This window comes from Castor canadensis, chromosome 11 (assembly GCF_047511655.1).
Source record: "Castor canadensis chromosome 11, mCasCan1.hap1v2, whole genome shotgun sequence".
NCBI classification, from domain to species: Eukaryota; Metazoa; Chordata; class Mammalia; order Rodentia; family Castoridae; genus Castor; species Castor canadensis.
The window spans coordinates 60531076-60545820 of NC_133396.1; the positions used below are offsets into that span (position 1 = coordinate 60531076).

Here is a 14745-nt window from a genome sequence, read left to right on the forward strand (position 1 = left end):
CTTCCACCTCTCCCTGTGACTTTCTGTGTCTGGGATGCCAGGGTCACAGGCCCAGATTGGGCAAGAGGAGGGAACTGGTTGGTCCTCTGATCTTGGACAGGAAAATTTGGAGACACCAATAATTTTGGGAAATTCAGAGGTAGGAAGTGAAAGGGGGAGGGACAGAGGGGAAACAGCAACTGCACTCCTATTCCTCCCTTATAGGCCTGGCTCCCCCTCCTAAATTGTGCAATGAGGAGCGAGTTGTCTGGATTGTGAGGGTGTTAGGGGGACTGACCAGGAGACCCCTTTTTCTAGGGAGGAGAACAGAAATGGTTGTGTTCCCACCCCCCACTACTCATTGCCTGAGTTCCAACTCTGTTTCACTTCTGTTTACTGTCCAAAGTCCCAGGGGCCAGAGATGCCAGGTTAGACTCACTTGGACACTCAGACGTACCAGGCCCAGTGCCCTTGCCTGGACCAACCCCCTCCTCTCTTCTCATCTAGCACCACCTGCCCCAATTCTCCAGGCTTTAACCCCTCTTTTTCCCTGAGGCTTGGGCTGCCTGTGGGAGCTAAAGTCAGCTCTTATACCTTTAACAGGTAACTAAGGTCTGGGAGGCATGTGGGACTGGGGATGTCTGGGGTTGAAGGGACCTTGGTTCAGGGACACTGAGGGGGATGGATGGGAAGATGTGTGGTTGTTTGGTTCCTGAGAATGTGGAGAAAAGCCTCCTGGCCACGTCAAGGTGAAGCCATCTCCAGAGATGGACAGGACTCTGCAGTACGTCAAAGCTTTGCTCCAAACTCATGTTCAATCTTAGACCCAGTCTCAGCCGTCACCTTGACCTATTTTTAGACCCTAGTTCAGTCTCTCCACAAATTAGCAAAAACCCCACCCCCAAACTCAGCCCAGTCCTAGCCATAAGAGTCACCTCAACTCAGTTCCAGATCTGGCTCCAGTTCTTGGCCCATCATGGAAAAAGACTTTCAAGACATCCAGCAGCTGGACTCTGAGGAAAATGACCATCAGCTCAGTGGTGGCGAGGAGCCAGGCACTCGTGAGCAGAACTGCAGGACAGAAAATCCATTTTGGAAAGGCAAGTGTCCATTTTTGGGGGGCTTCACCTGAATGCCTGTCTCAGCTGCTGGTTGCTGTCTGTCTTTCTGAGGTCCCTGTCACATTCACTTAGGGAAGTGGGACTGAGTCTCTCTAGGCTTGAGCTGCTGACACCTCTGATTGCAGAGGGCCCCAGAAAGGGAATGTCTCCAGAGGTGATCCCTCACTGGAGAAGACTTCCTCTCTCTTCCTCTCACCCCCGAGGCACATGTATGCTGTGTGTATGCAAGTGCATGTATGTGCAAAGAAGGAATGCACAGTCAGCCAGGACTGGGGTGAGTTGGGGTTGGTGGGAAAATGGACACAGAGAACTCCTGGAAGAGCCCCATCCCTCCCAGGCTTCCTGCCTCTAGCAAATCTTGAAAACAGGGCCCCACGTAACTGGGAAAAGGTTTTAAGGCAAGAGAAATCTGAGTGGGTCTAGGCAGAAAGGCAGGGATGGAGGAAAGTGTCAGGTACAGGTGTTGGTGATGGAAACTGGTTCTGTGGAGACAGGAAGAGCCAAGGCTCAAGCTCAGGGTTGGGGATAGATACCCTGGGGTTGGCAGACTGGGGAGGGCTTGTGCTGGGCAGAGAAGGAGGGAGCAGAAGGGAGAGTTATTCCACCTTAGCTTCTTCCTGGAGAAGTGGGCTGGCAGGCCTTTCCAAAAGCAGACGCTCCATGGGGACTGAGGCCACTCCTGCCTCACTCTCCTCTCCAGCTCTCCATGGCTGACATGGTACCTGGGACTAGTAAACACTCAATGACTTTGGATATTGCTGAATCTTCTGGGGTGACATATTTCAGAAGTTGAATGGGAGACTTGGAGACAGTGCACAGATTTTGGACTGAGGGGCAGCACTGAGGGGAAACTGAGCTGCTGCAAACAAGTCATGCGTTTCTTTCCAACAGCCCCTGCTGCCTGGGTGGGGAAGTTGTCACAGGAGCCTGTCTTTATTTTTTTATTTTTTTTTGATTTTTAGAAATCTTTGGAGGGGTTGTGTTTGTGTAAGTGTGGGGTGTGTGTGTGTGTGTGTGTGTGTGTGTGTGTGTGTGTGAGTGTGTGTGTGTGTTTTGCTGGGGATGGAACCCAGGGCCTCAAGCATGCTTGCCAAGTACTCCACCACTGAGTTGCACCCCAAGGTGTTACCTGTTTAAAACACAACTCACGCAAGTTAAATAATATATACCAGTTTGAGCCATGATTTCACTAAAAGAACTTCAGAAAAGTCTTCCAAAAACATTTCATTCGAACTGATAATACTAAATCACTTTATTTTGTCTTAATAACAACACTTACTCATGATGTTGATTTCTTCATTTCACTGGAATAAAAGCAATTCCATCCAAAAGTTTTCTAGTTAACTCATACAATAGATACTTATATTATCTACTATATATATGTTATGAATATATATGTATTCCATACAAATTAACAATCAGATACAAAATATCATTTAGAAATTAAGTCAAAGATAATCCATTAGGCCAGATGAAAGGTGGTAATTCATGTGAACTCATGTGCCAGGTTGCCTGGGTCCAAATATTGGCTTGCCAGATAAATTTTATTTATTTAATTTAATTTTTTAAATTTGTTTTTGGTGGTACTAGGATTTGAACTCAGGGCCTCATGCTTGCTAGGCAGGTACTCCCTCTTAAGCCATGCCCCCCCAGTCTGTCAGATAAATTTTAAATAATTTTTTGTACCTCAGTGTTCTTCTTTTTATTTATTTTTTTTTTGCAGTTTTCTTGTTGGAAAAAAAAAAAAGGTTGATTTTTAATTCCCAAATGAGGTAATATACTTTTAGAAGGGAAACTGACACAGAGAAAATGCTATGAGGTGTTAGTTCTCATTTTATCAAAATCAGCGTTAGTATTGTTGGGTCTGGAGACTTAAAGGGCAGATGAGTGAATATCTCATCCCCCATGGAGAGCTCTATGAGCTCTGCATCCTGAGAAGGAGGTGTAAATCTGTACCCTGAAGAGGAGATGTAGGGTCTCATAGATCTGCCACAGGGCTGATGAGCAAAAAGCTCTCAAGATTGCTCCCCCACCCCACGATGCTCTAATAATGGGCAACTTATCTAAAAGAGCCCTTGAACCCATGGCCAATGAGAAGAGCCCACCTAACCCTTACCCAAACCCAGAGTTAAAATGTGCATAAAAGCCCCAGGCTTCACCTGATCAGAGAGCCACCAGTTTCAGGTCTCTGCTGCATACTCTAGCTATAGCCTTTCCTTTCTCTCTAATAAATCCTGCTTCCTGTACCGGCTTTGGCTCACAAGTCAATCGTCTGCCTCACAAGCCAGTTCTCTGGCCTGTGAAGGCAAGGACCCTTGACACCCACCCACAACATTTCACATCAGCATGTAACAGTATCAAGGGGCATTCAGTGAGTTTGAATGAACTCATTACTGTTGGCAGTAATGGTGCCCATAGGTTTCAGTTCTTACTGCACCCTTAAGCTTCTGTTTTCCAGGGTCACAGTCCTGCCTCTCAGGGTCACAGTCCAAGGAGCCTGTCTTTAGTGTTGACTACCACTTTATGTGTCTACAGTTTTCAACACATTTGGAAATGTTTTGACCAGTGTATTTTCTCAGATATTTTTTCTGCTTCTACTCCCTTCCTTTCTTTCAAGAACTCCCATTATGTACATGTGAATGGTCCCAAAGATCATTGATGCTCTTTCTTTTTGTTTTTAATTCTTTCTTTGTCAGTGTTTCATTTTATAGTTATTGCTATGTCTTCTTTAAGTTAATCAAATTCTTCTTACGTATTTCTAATATTCTATCAGTTTCACCCAGCGTGTTTTTTTATTCCAAACATTTGTAGTTTTTATCTCTAGAAGTTCAACTTGGGACTTTTCAATATCTTCCACAGTTCTGTTCAATATTGTTTTGCTTTAAAAAAATGATACAATGGGGGTTATTATGATGTTTCTATAAATGCGTATAATGTACTGCTTAATGTTTTAAACATATGGAATACAATTATCTGTTGCAGTATCGTTGTCTACTAATTCTAACACCTGTGTCAGTTCTGCCTCTTTATTGATTTATTTATTCATTCATTCATTTATTGTGCTGGGGATGGAGCTCATGACTTCACACATGCTAGGCAAGTGCTTTACATTCCCAGCCCATTTTGTTAGGTTTATTAACCTCTTCAATAGGAGTTGTGTTTTCCTGTTTCATTGCATATCTTATAATCTTTGACTGGATGCCAGACATTGGGAATTTTATCTTGCTGGGTGCTGGATGTTTTTGGATGCCTCTAACTATTCTTGTGTTTTCTTCTGGAGATTTTTTTGGGGGACTGGGGTTTGAACTCAGGGCTTTGTGCTTGCAAAGCCAGCGCTCTACCACTTGAGTCTTGTGCTTTCTTCTGAGATGCAGTTAAGTAACTTGGAATCTGTCTGATCCAAGGAGCCCTCATTCTCTTGGTCTCAGACTTTCAGCCTCATCTCCTCAATTTGGGGAGTCTGCTGGGCTCTGCCTTGATTTCTCTTCTCTGAGCAGTAAAATGGGATATTGGAGGATTCCTCTTGTTTGTTCCCAGCTTCTCAGAAATCATTTTCCTTTTTGTGATACCCAGTGTCTTGAAAACTCTTGCTTCTTGGAACTGTGGCTCAAGTGGTAGAGCATGAAGCCCTGAGTTCAAACCCTGGTCCCACCAAAAACAAAAACAAAAACTGTTGCTTCTTATAGTTTTGTTGTTGTTGTCATTTGTTTTTTACTTTTTTCTGTTTCTGGGAGAAGGGTAAATTTGGCCCTGTTATTCTGTCTGGCAGAAAGCCATTCTTTGACTTTCAAATTTGCCTAACCAGCTCTTTAATGTTTTAACTCCTAGAACTTTGCACTTTAATGTTGTAATCTCTAGAACAGTCTAACCAGGTGGCTGCTTTTGTCATTGCCATTTTATACGTGAAAAAACGAAGGCACAAGAGATTGAATGACTTGTCCATTCTATTAGAATAGATTGGTGGCACAGCTGGACTATGCCCACTGGGCTGACCCCGAGTCGGGGGTGATAGGTCACAGGTTAGCTGGAAAGCAGGACAAAGGTCCTCTACATGGGACTAGGAAGACTGGTCACTGGCTCAGCTGTGGAGTCCCAAGCTGGGTTGGGGAAATCTGTGGTCAGAGAGAACTTCTGGAAGGAGTGTGTCTTAGGCTGTTTTGTGCTGCTAAAACAGAATACCTGAGACTGGATAACTTAGAATGAACAGAATTTTATTGGCTCATGGTTCTGGAGTTTAGAAAGTCTAAGACTGTGGGGCTGCATCTGGCAGGGCCTTCTGGCTACATCATCCCATGGAGGAAAGGCAAAGGGAGGGCAAGAAAGACAGCAAGAGGGAAGCTCTTAACATGATGCATTAATCTGTTTTGAGGGCAGAGTCCTCAAGACTTAACCACCTCCTATTATGCCCTACCTCCTAAACACTGCTGTATTGCGGATCAAATTTCCAATACTTTGGGGAATACATTCTGACCATAGAACCCAGGCATTGGGTGGATGTGGGAGGAGGTAAGAGGCAGTAGAGGCTGTGCTCTGGGGTTGTGGGTAGTAGAGGCATCAGAGGCACAGCCTCTCCGGGTCAAGATGGGGTTCCTGAGCATAGCTGTAGTGAGGAAGATGACAGTCTCTCATAGAGGCAGTGGTAGGAGGGGACCTGAGGAGCAAGATTCTGGGCCCCTGACTAAGCCTCCCCAGGATGTGGGAGTGCCAGCGTGTGATGGCAATGAGAGAGGGAGCTCCACAGAGTCAGGGTCTGCTGCAGAGAAGAGAAAGTGTCTGAAGTGTCTGTCCACAGGTGCGTGGTGCAAAATCTGGGAGGTGGGTTGCTCCTCTGGGTCTTGAGAGACAGTGGAGGGTTAGGCCAGCTCCTATGTGTGATGTGGGTGTGTGAGAATTGTGTGTCAGTGTGCATATGTGTGTGAGGAAGTGTAAAAATGTGTGCATCAGGCAGGTGTATTGATTTGTGCCTGTCACCCCAGCCACAAGGGAGGTGTAAATAGGAGGATGGAAGTCTAGGCTAGCCTGTTGTCCAGGTCAGCCTGGGCAAAAAATGCAAGATCCTAACTCAAAAGGAGAAAGGGCAGGAGATGTGGCTCTAGTGCCTGCCTAGAAAGTGTGGGCTCTGAGTTTAAATCCCAGTGTGGTCCCCCTCCCCAAATGATGTATGTATCACTATCTGAGTATGTGAGAATGTACGAAAGAATGTGTGTTGAGCGTGTGCTCAAGTGTGTGTGAGAGTGGAAAATGTGCTTGCGAGTGTGTGCGGTGGTCAGGGTGCAGACTGACCACGTGTGAGAGAGAGTGGAAAATGTGCTTGCGAGTGTGTGCGGTGGTCAGGGTGCAGCTGACCACGTGAGAGAGTGGAAAATGTGCTTGCGAGTGTGTGCGGTGGTCAGGGTGCAGCTGACCACGTGTGTGTGTGAGAGTGGAAAATGTGCTTGCGAGTGTGTGCGGTGGTCAGGGTGCAGACTGACCACGTGTGTGTGTGAGAGTGGAAAATGTGCTTGCGAGTGTGTGCGGTGGTCAGGGTGCAGACTGACCACGTGTGAGAGTGGAAAATGTGCTTGCGAGTGTGTGCAGTGGTCAGGGTGCAGCTGACCACGTGTGTGTGTGAGAGTGGAAAATGTGCTTGTGAGTGTGTGCGGTGGTCAGGGTGCAGCTGACCACGTGAGAGAGTGGAAAATGTGCTTGCGAGTGTGTGCGGTGGTCAGGGTGCAGACTGACCACGTGTGTGAGAGAGTGGAAAATGTGCTTGCGAGTGTGTGCGGTGGTCAGGGTGCAGACTGACCACGTGTGTGTGAGTGGAAAATGTGCTTGCGAGTGTGTGCAGTGGTCAGGGTGCAGACTGACCACGTGTGAGAGAGAGTGGAAAATGTGCTTGCGAGTGTGTGCGGTGGTCAGGGTGCAGACTGACCAAGTGTGTGTGAGTGGAAAATGTGCTTGCGAGTGTGTGCGGTGGTCAGGGTGCAGACTGACCACGTGTGAGAGAGAGTGGACAATGTGCTTGCGAGTGTGTGTGGTGGTCAGGGTGCAGACTGACCACGTGTGAGAGAGTGGAAAATGTGCTTGTGAGTGTGTGCGGTGGTGAAGGTGCAGACTGACCACGTGTGTGAGAGAGTGGAAAATGTGCTCGTGAGTGTGTGCGGTGGTCAGGGTGCAGACTGACCACGTGTGTATGAGAGAGTGGAAAATGTGCTTGCGAGTGTGTGCGGTGGTCAGGGTGCAGACTGACCACGTGTGTGTGTGAGAGTGGAAAATGTGCTTGCGAGTGTGTGCGGTGGTCAGGGTGCAGACTGACCACGTGTGAGAGAGTGGAAAATGTGCTTGCGAGTGTGTGCGGTGGTCAGGGTGCAGACTGACCACGTGTGAGAGTGGAAAATGTGCTTGCGAGTGTGTGCGGTGGTCAGGGTGCAGCTGACCACGTGTGTGTGTGAGAGTGGAAAATGTGCTTGTGAGTGTGTGCGGTGGTGAGGGTGCAGCTGACCACGTGAGAGAGTGGAAAATGTGCTTGCGAGTGTGTGCGGTGGTCAGGGTGCAGACTGACCACGTGTGTGAGAGTGGAAAATGTGCTTGCAAGTGTGTGCGGTGGTCAGGGTGCAGACTGACCACGTGTGTGAGAGAGTGGAAAATGTGCTTGCGAGTGTGTGCGGTGGTCAGGGTGCAGACTGACCAAGTGTGTGTGAGTGGAAAATGTGCTTGCGAGTGTGTGCGGTGGTCAGGGTGCAGACTGACCACGTGTGAGAGAGAGTGGACAATGCGCTTGCGAGTGTGTGTGGTGGTCAGGGTGCAGACTGACCACGTGTGAGAGAGTGGAAAATGTGCTTGTGAGTGTGTGCGGTGGTCAGGGTGCAGACTGACCACGTGTGTGAGAGAGTGGAAAATGTGCTTGCGAGTGTGTGCGGTGGTCAGGGTGCAGACTGACCACGTGTGTGTGAGAGAGTGGAAAATGTGCTTGCGAGTGTGTGCGGTGGTCAGGGTGCAGACTGACCACGTGTGTGTGAGAGAGTGGAAAATGTGCTTGCGAGTGTGTGTGGTGGTCAGGGTGCAGACTGACCACGTGTGAGAGAGTGGAAAAGGTGCTTGCGAGTGTGTGCGGTGGTCAGGGTGCAGACTGACCACGTGTGTGAGAGAGTGGAAAATGTGCTTGCGAGTGTGTGCGGTGGTTAGGGTGCAGACTGACCACGTGTGTGTGTGAGAGTGGAAAATGTGCTTGCGAGTGTGTGCGGTGGTCAGGGTGCAGACTGACCACGTGTGTGAGAGTGGAAAATGTGCTTGCGAGTGTGTGTGGTGGTCAGGGTGCAGACTGACCACGGCGGGAAGAGTGGCACTGGATTCTGGGGAGGGGCTTTGAGTTGGGGGGATGTGGAGACTGGACAGGTCTAGAGGTGGCTCCTGGGGAGAGCTCTATGGTACGATGGCCTTGGCTGAAGGATTCTAGTGGAATTTTGAGGTGGAGGGCTTATTCCAGTTTGGGGCTTGTATGAAGGATGTGGTTGTTGATTTTTAAGAACACAGGGTCCGGCTTCTAGGGACACCATTCTGAAGGGATAGAGCTGTAGAAGGACAGAGTCTAAGGCCAGAAGTGACTTGCAGGCTCTTGCACTGGTGAGGAGGAAGGAAGGCCATTCTCAGACCTCCTTTCTTGGAATGTGTGTCTAGTAAAGGCCAGGTCTGTCCTCCAGGTCCTTCTGTGGGACGAAGCATCTTGGCTTTGGACACAATTGGTGTGAATATCCTGTGTCATGTGGGTGCATGTCATGTGCTCCTTGTACATGCTCATGTGGGTACAGATGTGGGGTCAAATCCCGTTGAATCCTCCACCACCTCCCACTCAGTTTCCTCCCTAGCCCAGGTTGTGTTTCCTCTGTGCCCCTGTGCGCCAGTGTGTCCTGCTTTCCAGCACCTGATCCCTGGACATCAGGCTCCTGACATCCCTTCTTTCACAGGACATCCTCCTTCCCGGACCTTTCCACTGCGCCTCTGCTCCAGGCTCCATCTCAGTCTGTTTGCTCTGAGCTTCAATGTCCCACTGCTGGTGGTCATCTGTGTCATTGGGTCCCAAAGTGAGACCCTAGGGATGAGGCAAGGATGGGGAAGTTATAGGGAACAATGGGGCAGTGATGGAGACAATGAGAGGGGAGGAGGAGGCAGCATGGGGCGTGTACTGGGCACAAACGAGGGTCAATCATGGTGGCAGTGATGGGCAGTGGGGGGATAGTCACATGGACAGTTACGGGGACGCAGCCCCACACCCCTTCTTGTCCCTACTGTCTCCTGACAAGGCACACAGCTGCAAGTGGAACTCCACGCCCTGAAAGAAGCTTTTAGCAACTTCTCCTCCAGCACCCTGGCGGAGGTCCAGGCTCTGGGCTCTTATGGTGAGTGGATGGATGGTTGGCACCGGTTTATCCCAACAGGTTGTTGAGGTTGGGCTGTGGGGACGAAGGCCAGGTCAGATCACCCAGCCCAAGGAGCTGGCAAGACTTCCAGGGACTCTGGCCCTGACCTGAGGGTCCCTGAGGATGCACTGGGGCAGGCAGATTAAGAGGAGGGAGATTAGTGCCAGGCCAGTAGAAGAAGCTGTGACAGCCAGGAGGTGAGGAAGGCCTCTGCACAGGGTGGAGCAGTGGTGAGGAGGTCACTGTGAGGAGGGGCCAGGCCCTGCAGCAAGCTGTGTGGCCTGAGTGGAGCTTGGTTGCAAGAACATGGGGACCCAGTGGAGGGTTTTAAACAGCACAGTGGCCTGAGCCCCCACAGCAGTGTGGGGAATCTGGTTGGGGCTGGAGGGGCAGGTGTAGTCCAGGCAACATCTTGGTCAAGGAAATGGACACCAACTGGTGTCCCAGAAGCATGAGGCACATTCAGGTGGTAGAATGAGGGGAAATAATTTAACTTCCTTCTTTTTTAGGAGGCAGCACAAGTGACAAGTTGACATCCCTGGGAGCCAAACTGGAGAAAAAGCAGCAGGACCTAAAAGCAGGTCAGAGACCCTCCCAGAGGGTGTGTTATGTGAAGCATGCGTGGGTGTGTGGATGTATGGTGTGTATTTGTATGTGTGATATGTCAGTGTGCTGTGTGGGGAATATATGAGTATGTGTGGCACTTGTGTGGTGTGTGTGTGGTTTAGATGTAGTATGTAGTGTGCTATGTGTGGTATGTGTGTGGATGGTGTGGTGTGTGTATGGTCTGATGTGGTTCATGGTGTATGCTGTGTGGTGTTGTGTGCATGTAGCATATGGTGTGATGTATAATGGTATGCTGTATGTGATGTGTGGTGTGTGTGTGTGGTGTGGTGTGTGTGGAGGGTGATGTGTGCAGTGTGTGGTGTGGTGTGGGGTGTGGTATATAGTGTGTGGTGTGGTATGGGTGTTGTATATGGTGTGGTGTGTTTGGAGTGGGGTGTGTATGGTGTGTGGTGTGGGGTGTGTGTGAGCTCCCCCAGCCAACAGCTGGAGTCCTGTGCTTGGTCCTGGCAGGTGGGGACCCACATGTCTTCTAATTTCACTGTCTGTCCATCTGTCCCCTAGATCACTCTACCTTGCTCCTTCACCTGAAGCACTTCCCAGTGGATCTGCGTACCCTGACTTGTCAGATGGCATTCTTTAGAAGCAATGGTAGGGATAGTAGTGTCTTTGGGCCCATGTGTCCTGTCCTCTCCAGCTGAATCTCACTTCCTTCTGTTCCCTCAGGCACAGAATGCTGCCCTGTTAACTGGGTGGAGCATGGAGGCAGCTGCTACTGGTTTTCTCGAGCTGGGATGACCTGGACTGAGGCTGACCAGTACTGCCGGCTGGGGAATGCCCACCTGGTGGTCATTAACTCTTGGGAGGAGCAGGTGAGGTCCTGCTTCTCAAAGGCGGGAGGCTTTTGAGAAGCAGGCTCATTCCGGAAGTCTGATCAGGCTTGCTTTTTCCCCTGGGAACCTAAGATAGCGTGCAGAATCACAAGTGTTGTAGAGCTCTGAGAGGTTCAAAATGGAGCAACCATTGATTCTAAGAGGTGGGAGATGGCAGCCTGGAACTCAGGCAGAGAGCCAGGTGTCAGTGACTGGGTGATAAGGAGCCAGTCAGACAGGTTGTCAGCCAGGATGACCTCCAGGCTAAGATATGGGAGAATACACTGGAGGGTCTGTGAGTCTTTCTTTCTGTGCTAGCCTTTGGATGTGGTTGTCACTTGACAGCTTGTTTGGAGGTTCTAGCAGGGGAGTGCAGGCACTTGTATACCTTTGACTGAAGAACGGTCCTCCTCTATCAGTGACGGTTATCCTCTTCGACTGAACATGCAGCTTCGGCAAGGACGAACATGGAGCGGTGAGGGAGGAAGGGGATATCTGCCTAGCCAGCCAGATCAGCTGAATCAACCCTGGTGATCAATGGGGTGACAGATGTTGCAGCCAGATTGCCCTCACATCCTATCACTTGAGTGAAAGGAATAGAGTGAGCAGAATTCCTGCATTGGGTTACGGGGTCCCTCCAAGGCACTCTGCGTCTCCTACCAGACAGCCCTGTTCCCACCAGACAGCAGCCTGAATATGGAAATTCATGAGGAAGAACCAACCTATTAGAATAAGCAGGATGTTTTTGGACAAGGAGGGTAATAATGGTAGCATTAACTGAATATTTACTATGTTCTGGGTATGTTTATCTACTTCTTATTTATTTATTTATTTATTTATTTATTTATTTATTTATTTATTTATTGTGGTACTGGGGTTTGAACTTAGGGCTTTGTGCTTGCTACCACTTGAGCTATGCCTCCAGCACTTTTTTCTTTGGTTATTTTTGAGATAGGGTCTCACTTTTTCCCTGGTTAGCCTGAACTACAACCATGATTCTCCTATTTATACTTCCTGCAGTAGCTGGGATGACAGGTACATGCCATGGCACCCAGTTTTTTTCATTGAGATTGGGGTCTCAAACTTTTTTTCCTGGACTGGACTGGAACCATGATCTTCCTAATCTCCACCTCCTAAGTAGCTGGGATGATAGGAGCAGGTGATTGTACCCAGCTATTGGTTAAGATGAAGTTTCTCAAACTTTTTGCCTGGGCTGGCCTCAACTCATGATCCTCCTGATCCTCAGCCTCTTGTGTAGCTAGAATTACAGGCATGACCCACTGGCATACAGCTCATATACTTACTTCATCTTCACAACCCTGGTGGGTAGGCACCCTTAATATCCTCCCATTGAGATGAGGGTACTAAGGAACAGAGGGGTTAAGTGACTTGCCACAGAGCTAGTAAGTCATGATGGAGTCAGAATTCTGATCAACTCGGTTTTGTTAGCCAGCTGTTCTCTCTCTCTCTCTCTCTCTCTCTCTCTCTCTCTCTCTCTCCCTTCTTGAGAGGATATTGCTACATAGCCCAGCCTGGCCTGGAACTCATGATCTTCTTGCCTCAGCCTCCTGAGTGCTGGGATTACAGGCATGTTTCACCACATCCAGTTTTCAACTTCTACCTGCTGCATTAATTCTGTGGGTTTATGGGGACTTTGTTCTGTATGAACTTGAAATATTCAGCCATAGGATCCAGAAGCTAGAATATATTTATCAAGCATTTGCTGTCCACAAGGCTATGTAAGCCCTCTACATGGTAAAGTGATCACAGACACTTTGCTTTACTGAGCGGGTTAACATTGTCTCTGGTCAATTTTGATCTATAAAAATGTGAATTTTGGGCTGGTAAAGTGGCTCAAGTGGTAGAGTACCTGCCTAGCAGGCACAAGGCTCTGGGTTCAACCCCAAGTAACTCTAAAAAAAAAAAAGAAAAGGTCAGTTTCATGTCATTCAACCTAAGGTCTCCAAGCTCTCTGATTTGGCTCCCAAGTTCATAGTGGCTACAGCTTGGTGGTGGATGGTGCTCTTATCATTATGAAGTGAATACCAGTGTCCCATTTAATGCTTTTGGCCTTGAACTCATCTTTAGCTGATATAAATAGCACGGCCCTTATTTTCTTTTTTGCTTGCATTTGTTTAGTGTACCTCTGTCCATCAGACATTTCCAACTTTTTTGGTTGGTTCTCCTGCAACCCTGCCAGACTTTGGGATTTATGTTCCCAGTGATAGCCACTTAGAGGGACTATTGTCCTAGAGAGTGTACATGAATCCTGGGAGCTATCTACGAGTTCAGAGACACTTTCGCTCAAGTTCCTGCCAGCTGGATGACTGGACTTCCCTCTCACTTCCAGGGCATCCTCCTATGTTCAGTACAAACTGCCAGGCTCCACGTAGCTAGGTCATGATGGGCTGTGGGCCCAAGCTTGGAAGCTTGGGGCCTGGCAAATTTAAGGAAATGGCAGCTACACAGAACAGGAGCAACCAGGAGCAGATGTACCTAATGGGGCAGTGAAGCTGAGATTCTTTATGACCTCTGGAGTCTGTGGGGGCAGCAGGAGCAGAGCAGGGATTCCAAGAGCTTGCAGGTATAGGCAGAAGACAGGGATAGGATCGGAATCAGGGTAGCAGCCATGATGGGAAGGGAGTGGGATGTTAGCCAGGGCTGTGAACAGAAGCTGGTGGTTACAAACTAGACACTGGATTGGCTCTACAGGTTTTAACAACTACCTTGCAAAGTGAGATTCATTATGGCACCCAATTTAGAGGGCTTCTGAGGAGTAAGTGAGATAATCCTTGTAAAACACTTATTACAAAGGTTAGTCCAGTAAATGTTCATTAAACACCTGTGGTTACAAAGGAAAAAGCAAGGAAGCAGTTGTGTTGGGAACTGATACTTCAGCTGAGGCACAACAGGCTAGGGAAGGCTGAGGTAGGGATGGGGATGCCACCATGATTGAAGGCACAAGAAACTAGCAACATCCCTCAACATTTCTTTTTCCAGAAATTCATTGTCCAGCACACAAATCCGTTTCATACCTGGATAGGTCTCAATGACAGGAATGGCTCCTGGAAATGGGTGGATGGAACTGACTATGATAACAGCTACAAGTAAGTGACTTCTCTCCATCTCCTTGTCAGTTTGCCCCAGGTTCAGCCACTTAGTCTTTCGCCCTCAACACACTTCCACAGGTCCTTTAGGGACCAACTTCTCCAGCCATCTCCTTCCTGATTCTCCACCTCTGAGCCCCCATTTTGGACCCCTGAACTCCTCCAAGGCTGTGCTTTCTTGGGGTGAGGGACAGGCTGCTGGGAGGGAGGTGGTGAGGTGAGAGCTTGAGTTTTGTCCTGCCTTCTTAGGAACTGGGCCATCACTCAGCCAGATAACTGGGAGGGTCACGAGCTGGGTGGAAGTGAAGACTGTGTTGAAGTCTTGTCGAACGGCCAGTGGAATGACAATTTCTGCCAGCAGGTGAACCGTTGGGCGTGTGAGATGAGACAGAATATCACTGGTTAGGAGCCTCATGTGCACCTCACTGCTGTGTCACCCTAGCTTCTCCATAAAGAACTATGAAGAAAGAAAGAAAAATAAAGTCCTGGGCATGGGGAGGGGTTGAGGAAGATGAGAAAGGGGGTGGCTTAATTGTCTCAGACTCTGGGAGAGCTGGCTGAGATCCCACCTTCTCCCACAATTTCTTGTAACTATAATTTTTAACCTCCTCAATGGAGTAGGAAAAGAAGAAACAAATACTTGAAGTCTGTGTGGTCTGGTTATTTGGAACTGGGATGTGTAGGGTACAGAGACTGTGAGAGGGAA

General features: G+C 48.6%; 1 protein-coding gene across 5 annotated transcripts; it reads left to right on the forward strand.

Annotated features, from left to right (window-relative positions):
* The first annotated feature begins 394 nt into the window (after positions 1–394).
* On the forward strand, positions 395–14684 carry LOC109673998 (asialoglycoprotein receptor 2-like). Of its 5 annotated transcripts, none has more exons than XM_074047034.1 (9): positions 395–582; positions 925–1079; positions 9044–9160; positions 9380–9475; positions 10006–10077; positions 10625–10711; positions 10787–10932; positions 13933–14039; positions 14289–14684. In XM_074047034.1, the coding sequence occupies exons 2-9, from the start codon at positions 956–958 to the stop codon at positions 14443–14445; spliced, it is 906 nt and encodes a 301-aa protein (XP_073903135.1). In that variant the 5' UTR covers positions 395–582; positions 925–955; the 3' UTR covers positions 14446–14684. The 5 variants fall into 5 exon arrangements, with proteins under 5 accessions (XP_073903135.1, XP_073903132.1, XP_073903133.1 ...); XM_074047031.1 differs by lacking the exon at positions 395–582 and adding an exon at positions 740–763; XM_074047032.1 differs by lacking the exons at positions 395–582; positions 925–1079 and adding an exon at positions 5162–5892 and having other exon boundaries at positions 14398–14684.
* The last annotated feature ends 61 nt before the right edge of the window (positions 14685–14745 follow it).